The 7,775-nt window shown below is 39.4% G+C and overlaps 1 protein-coding gene across 1 annotated transcript; it reads left to right on the forward strand.

Moving 5' to 3' along the window:
* The first annotated feature begins 233 nt into the window (after positions 1-233).
* LOC106818507 lies at positions 234-3,873 on the forward strand. Its single transcript, XM_014823203.1, has 5 exons — positions 234-385; positions 654-733; positions 858-987; positions 3,383-3,425; positions 3,780-3,873. Exons 1-5 carry the CDS (start codon positions 244-246, stop codon positions 3,871-3,873), a joined length of 489 nt encoding a protein of 162 aa, XP_014678689.1. The 5' UTR covers positions 234-243.
* The last annotated feature ends 3,902 nt before the right edge of the window (positions 3,874-7,775 follow it).

Genomic DNA, 7,775 nt, shown 5'->3' on the forward strand with positions numbered 1-7,775 from the left:
AGTTGTTAATGCTATGCTCCCATATTAAACGTCCTATTTTGGAGCACGCCAGTCGCTTCTTAATATTAATCATTACGAGTACTTGATGATTTTAAAATATTACAAATATTTCTTTTCTATTTCATCCAATGTTGAGAATTCAAAAGAACTTGATATTGAATATACGATATTGAAATCATCGTTGATTATGTTTTCATAAACATGCTAAATGTGCTTAATCAAGATATTTATATTTTCAGGGGAATGTGTGTAAAAGGATTCGTGATGTTAATCAACTCTGTGTGTGGATTATCACATGATCTCCTCAAGCAACAACGATACTTCCTGACATACAAGTGCAGCCAAGATCACTTGGAGTTATTCTTTAATGCCATCAGACGTGCAGGTAAATTATGCCTAGAGAATAACGTACTGTGACTGTACCAGTTCAGTTTGTTTAACCACATGATCTCTGCTTCAGTTTAATCATGTTACGCGTTACAGATCTCCATCATTTGTGATGTCGTCCTGGTATGAATAAAGCGATATCTGAAAACAGTATTCCATACTTATTTAATGCAAAGTTGAGTTGGTCACATATATGCAAGTATTATCTGAAAACAAAGTTAAACTTGCTTTTTTCTAAGCTAATATATACTTTCTCTTTTTAACAGGAGGCTGGAATAACAATCCAACTGCCAGCATCTTCTCCTCTGTGTTCCAGAAGATCATTGCACATTGCGGTGCTTTGCAGGTAAATTTATTATGATTTTTACATGGTTGTTTTAATCGCAAGTTGTATCATGTGATACAGTTAAACATTGGTAAGTAATATGGATAAATCTAAATTCTCTCATTTTTCTCGAAATCTATTATAGGTCTCGATGCATGGGAACTGCGTACCGATCGACGAGACAACCATGGTCAAGGCATCACTATCAACTTACATGCCACCTGATACACCAGACTCTAGCGAGCAGGATGATCTGCCAGATCCATTCATGAGCTGTGAAAACGGAGCTACGCTATATCCCCATCATTATAGTCATTTCTTAATCAGCCACAAGATGGCTTGAAATCACTTTCATACACCCGGACCTTAATTACTTACGCAGTTGTAAAATATGGTTTGTAGGTGCGCCAAGCGCTGTTGTCATTCTAATGTAATTGGGATGAGATTTACCGGGTTGCAGGGTGTTGCGAGGATCGGTGCAGAGATCTGGTATTGCGTGGTGCGCGTAAGAACATTATGCATACAGTGTTTTCTCGTTAGTGTTTGTATACAAAGCTGTTTAGTCCTGCTATGGTATAAATAACAGTCAGCATCCCTGCGGAGTGTGGATCCCACTTAAGCACCAGGCCTGAGAGAGATCAGTTTTACGGCAATGCTTGTGGGCGTGGTGTGCAGCTGCTGTTGTAATTAATTAGGGGAAGCGACCAGCGTGTGTCCTGGTGTCAGGAGATCAGACCGGTTACCCAGGTGTCTGGAGATCAGAACGGTTACCCCTGGTGTCTGGATATTTGACCGGTTTCAACATAACAACATGTATATAACCACACCACTAACGTTTGTAACATCAGTTTCATTGATGTTGCATTTTCCTGTCTGAAAGAGACTGTATAAGTGCGATCTGTATGATTTTAAATTGATTTGATTTTAGACGTTGTCCGATTAGTCTCCTGATTTCAAGTATGAATCCATAAGGTTGTTAAGGCACGCGTCTGCCTGAAATGCGGTGAGAAAACCCGTGTGTGCGTGCGTGCGTAGGAAAACCCGTGCGTGCTCATCCCTCGTGTAGCGTGCGCCGTGGCGTGTTAGCTTTCGCGACGCCATTGAATTCGGTATTATTCGGTTTGTAATCGCTCGTAAACAACGTATGATTGATGAATTGTAAATATGGCAGATAAATAGTGACTATTTCGTGGAAATTCGCTTGAGGTTTTTACACGACCATGTACATCTGTGGCTGTCTCGATACCTCCAGGTAGGTCGTCGTCATCGGCGATTCTGGTGGAGGGAGTTGTGTAATTCGATCATGACATCATAGCGTTAAAATTTATCGTTGTACCCATAGATATCATATAACAACTAGATAGGCCCTAGCCAATGAGAGCGCATTGCACTGAACAGTCCGCCACGCCGCCATATTGGAAAGATGATTGTCGCAGATTGTCGCAGCGTTTTCTAGGGCAATAGACCGACGAACGGACGTTAGGAAAGTGTACTTCCTCTGATATCTCGCGAACCAATTGAGTTACATTTCTAAAAATTTTAGATATTATAGGCACATATCTTAGCTATAATCTCTGTGAATTTTGAGTTTACTTAACCACGATTAATTTAATTAATTACCAAATATATGCGCGCGGTGTCGCATATAAACGGTCCGCCGCGCCGCCACAATATTATAATAATAATAACGGTAATAAACGGTAACCATAATAACCGGTAACCATAATAACGGTAACCATAATAAACGGCCCGCCGCGCCGCCATATTGGAAAGATGAAGGCGTCTCAAGGTACACAGTGTTTCGCTTACTTATGTTCCAATTACCGAAATGCCATAAGCAAATCCAAGGGAATATCGTTTCACAAGTAATTAGTACTAACCGCGTATGAGTCATAAAGTAATTTTTGCCATGTTTTTACACAAACCAGGTCAAAATGGTACCAAATCACTGGCAAATGACAAGGCAATGGCATACCGCGTACTCAGATACGACTTGATAACTCAGTGTTCGCGCAGCCGCAGGCCTACGTTATCGTATCTAGTTGGACAACAACAGGCTCCGTAGGCATAGCTAGTGCCTAAATATAAAAATATCCATTTGTGGACAGGCTAGCTATAGTGCTAGTTTCAATGTGTGTAAAGTCGCACACTTAACTAATCTGACTATTTAAAAACAAGTAATACTAATAGTAATAGTAATTTTAGTATATGTTCATGCCCTATTTCTCTACTGTCACTCACTCCTGACGTCCCGTGTACGTTGTTCCTGTTATTTGACAGTTAAGAAATATGTTCTTCATACTTCAATATTAAATGTATATATGCTCATCTATGCACTCGGTGGCATTTCATCACTACCTCCAGTACAGGCCACAGGGACTTGAGGCAAAAAAAAAGTGTTATATAAATAAAGAGAAGCCCTCTTTATATATATAACACTTTTTTCCCCGCCCCAAGTCCCTGTGGTACAAGCAGCCGCATATAGGTCCAAGTAGGCATATACTAAAATATTGTCATTTGTCAATATTGAGAAATTGTCTGCATCTGTCAATGTCATCTTGTATCTTGGTTGTATCTTGTAATAGTTGTATATGTCATGAACTGATAGTTGAAAGTTATTTTCCATTGAGCTCCTATATCTGTTTTATGACTGCCCTTTCTTTTTTTTAGGTTTCCAAGTGAAGACAAATTCCCCAAGCTGTATGCAGCCTGTGTGAGAAACTGTCAGCGAGATAGAGAGCCGGGAAAACACTGTGTGCTGTGCAGTGATCATTTTGCAGCAGTCTGTTTTGACCGAACTGGTCAAATTGTAAGATTGAAAGATGGTGCAGTGCCAACCCTCTTCAATTTACTACCACACCTTCAGGTAACCATCCAAAGATATGTTTTTTTATAGTTTTAACTATTATTATATATTATTGTATTATTTATAACTTAATTGTGGATATACCAACTTTTAAATCATGCATACAGTCTCCTTAAATTACGTTATATAAAGAGATAATATTGAAATAAATGCAATATGTAGAGTTATAACGTTTAAGGAATATTTATTCTATAATTTTAGACACCATGCAAAGGAAGAACAACCGAGAATTCAACAAAGGCAGATGTCACAGACATTTTGCCACAAACAGAGTCTCATCTGCTCCAAGCTGTAAAGTAACCAAAAAAATCACACACAAATTTGTCAATTTGTCAGAGTTTATGAGTCATTTCAGCAATGTTTGCCAATTTTATTGAGCCGAGCGCTTAGTCTTTTGCTGCACAACGACTGACTTTCGCTTATAATCGATCATCGGGACATCACTTATATATATATATTTACCTGACTATCATTTAAAAATTACATAATAATGTACAGTATTGTGACTGTATTGTATTTGGACAATGTAATATATGAAATATTTTGTTTTAAGGATCATGCTTACTCATGTTCTCCACGAAAATGGAAAAGAAAGTGGCATGAAATGGAGGATAAACTAGATACCATCGCAAAGAAGCTGAAAAACACTGCCCGTCGAGAAAAGAGATGCAAAGAAACTTGTAAAAATCAGTTGGCAGAGCTATATGCAAAAGACCTAATAAATATGGAGTTAAAATCAAAGCTGGAATCCTTTGGAGGTACCAAACTTTTAAAATTGAGTCTAATCTTACTTTTAAACTATTTACAGACAAGCTAATCCTGTAGGTAGTGGTGTCCTATAATTATCTAGTAATGTGTTAGATGAATTGTTTCTGAAAAGTGCATTTTTATTTCAGATATTCCTTGGGAATTATTTAAAAAACCTGCCAAACAATACACACACGACCAAAGGGATTTTGCCATAACACTACACTTGCAATCTCCCAAGGCGTACGAGTATTTAAGGGGTACATTGGATTTGCCGCTGCCACACCCTAGAACTCTCAGAAAGTATGTAAAAAGTGTTTTTGGAATGTGAATATACTGCATTAGACAAAATGCATTGTATTTATAAGCATTGTAATTGGCTGCTATAACATTTTAGTGTAGAATATATATATGTATATATGTCCTAATTTTTGTTTGTCGTTATTAACATGATTAACCTAATTACAGGTGGATGGAATGCATTGACAATAAACCTGGATTGAGCATGCAGCATTGCATCAATATTCTTCGTGAGAAAAGGAGAAAATCACCAGATGGCAATACACAGGTTTTTTTACTATATTGTTATTAAATATTGGACAGCACTTATGTTCGTTATTACTCTGACTTTGTTATATATATAATATTATAATTATATATATTATATTGTAAACAGTGCAGTTTACCATGAATTCAGTCAATTCTCCTGCGTAAAATTATGTTGTGTTATAGATTTGTTTATGTTTGTTGTTACGTGTGTGTTAGTGTATTTCTAAAGTTCGTTTACAGGCAGACTCTTGCATTTATGTAGTCTTTAGATTAGATTTTCTTGTCAGGTTTTTGCTATTCGCGTAGTATAGATAGATCGTGTGCTAACTAACCCCGCCAATTTCCTTGCCAACCCTTGACCAATGTACTACTTTTCCTGCAACTTTACACCTACCGAAAGTCTTTCTATCTGTATATCGTTGTATTATTTAGAGGTGTTATTATTTATGCAGGTTTTTGCCAGTGGCTATTATGTTATGCAGTGTTTCTAGAGACGTCCTCGGTGAGCTTCATACTTGCCTGGTTGACTGCATTAGATTGATGTTTCGAGTAAGTCTTGCTATTCGTTTCTATAGATATATGATGTTGGTCTGACTCATCCCCCAGATTGCTTGGGCAGACCCTTTACCATGTACTACTTTCCTTGGCACGTTTAACCTACCAAATCTATTCTATTCTTGATTATTATTTATGCAGATGTTATCTATTTCATGCAGTGCGTATGTATTTTATCAGTGTTCAGGACTCTGGTGAGCTTCATCACTTGCCTGTGTGACTGCCATTGGAATTGAGTTTCTGTAGTCTGCTATCGTTTCAAGATTGATGTTGCTTATAGCAGTTACAATTATAACGTAATATAAGAACAAGATCGCTATAAAATGAAATAAAATAAGAGAAATTATAGTTATAGCTGAAATGCTGTTGGCGACGAACTGGCTTTTATTTTGCTAGCCGACACAAATTTGCATTTTTTGTGTTAATAAAACAACTTATAACCACTGTAAATATTCACAGTGACGGTGCATTACTGAATTAATAAGACGGAAATTAGGCAAAAGCAAATTAATTCCAGCTTGTTAAATTTTGGTATTAAGCTAAATTAATTACATTATTGTAGTGGTCTATTTAAATAGACATTGATTGACCAGTACATCTCACCAATCTGGAGTTGTGATATCCAGCTAGGGTTTCTTTAGTAATAATACCCATTAGATAAAGAACTGGTCATTATATCGACATGAATCACACTGTTAAGCGTCTAAAAACAAGTATAGAACTGGTTCTACACCAATCATAACACCCAAGAATTCAATTTTGCTTATCTAAGCTAGGCGGTGGGTTATGGTTGTGTCTTGACGTCCGTTCGCGTGGCCTTGCGCCGCATATAAAGTTATAAAGTTAGGAGTGAAACTGTAAGTCTGCATCACGAACACTCAAATACTACACCATTTCTAGCCCGATATCATGAATCGTACTCGTAGGCAGTCTAAACGTTATTAACAACGTTTAGAAACGCGTTTTTATACATTTGAAAAAAATCGATTTCGCGCGAGTCGAAACGACAGCGTTGGATATATCAACAACGCAGAGAAGCAATCGTCTTCCATTTTCATACCGTATCGATGTTTTTGATGGATAGATTCGGTGACGCACTAGCACAGCGGTTCTTTAACCTGGCCCCATGTGGGTCGTTGGGGTGGTTTCCGTGGTCATCAAAGGGGTCAGCTAAATCAAACAAAATCCATTTAATTCTATATAATTATCCAGCGGGTGTCTGGGCCAAAATACCCGCCTGTCGGGCAATAAATGCAGAAATTTGGTTGCCCACAGCCCAGAAGCATTCTGGCGCGAAGTATTTTTTGATTGTGCTGGATGGCTGCGATAGCAATTCAGCTGAATTCCCCTTTGACTGAGTATTGACAACATGTTTCCATAAATCTTGTTTTTTCAATTTTTTTGTTTCGGGGGTTTGGTATGACCAAAAAATGTCTGATAGGGGTGCGTGGGGCCAAAAATGTTATAAAAGACCACTGCACATAGCACGCAGTAGCAGACCTTGTCAGCTTATCAGTGGCCAGCAAGCGAAGCGTCCCAAGAAGTTTCGATTAGGCCGATCTCCTCCGGCGGCGTCGTGTCTCCAAAATTCCAAAGGCGAGTGTACGTCACGGTGAAGGCCGCGGTGACAGTTCGAGTACAGCGTGCCCGTTGGTCATTGCCGCGCACACCTGTCGTTGTTGTTCGGCCCAGTGCACGTGTTTTGGTGGTGTTATCCGCAGTTTACCTGTCAAACGTTGTTATATCTATTAGAAGAGGCCATCGACTGCCGGGCAAATCCATAGAGACGGGGTTAATCCAGGGCGACAGGCCCGCCCCCCTTCCAGACGAAATGCCACCACAGGCACTTGAGCGGTTTTCGATAAGATTATAATCCTAAATAAATACGAAATCTATTACGTACCAAAAAAAGTCTTAAAATTTTATCCGCTAACCACTTTCTGTTTCTTCGCCCTATTATTCGCCTGACAGATTTCCTGTAGATATGCCGTCCAAATGCTCCTCTGGGCATACACAAATGCACTACCGCACCACGCCTACCTGCACACCTGACAAAATTAAAGTATCTAGTCATAATTACTAATAATATAATATATATACATATTTGGTGTGTCAGTGTGGTAGAGCGTGCCGTAGGCGGTAATATGTGATGTACGCATCGGCCCACGCACACCACGCCGCACGCGTCCTCGGGGCACAACACCCAACACCGCGCTGCACGCACACCCACACAACACCACGCGGCGGCCGCGCGCCACTCGCACCACCCAAACCGCCAGGCCACCCGCACCAGCCCGTGGACCGACTACGCACTGTGCACCGCAGCCCTCGTTACCTTGCCGGACC

Source organism: Priapulus caudatus, unplaced genomic scaffold, assembly GCF_000485595.1.
Source record: "Priapulus caudatus unplaced genomic scaffold, Priapulus_caudatus-5.0.1 Scaffold2290, whole genome shotgun sequence".
Lineage (NCBI taxonomy): Eukaryota > Metazoa > Priapulida > Priapulimorpha > Priapulimorphida > Priapulidae > Priapulus > Priapulus caudatus.

Bases quoted from the DNA above. Each gene is read 5' to 3' on its own strand.
- LOC106818507 (XM_014823203.1), top strand. From the start codon at position 244: ATGTGTGTAAAAGGATTCGTGATGTTAATCAACTCTGTGTGTGGATTA. The intron at 734-857 runs GTAAATTTATTA...AATCTATTATAG, and splicing joins CACATTGCGGTGCTTTGCAG to GTCTCGATGCATGGGAACTG. The intron at 988-3,382 runs GTGAAAACGGAG...TCTTTTTTTTAG, and splicing joins GCCAGATCCATTCATGAGCT to GTTTCCAAGTGAAGACAAAT.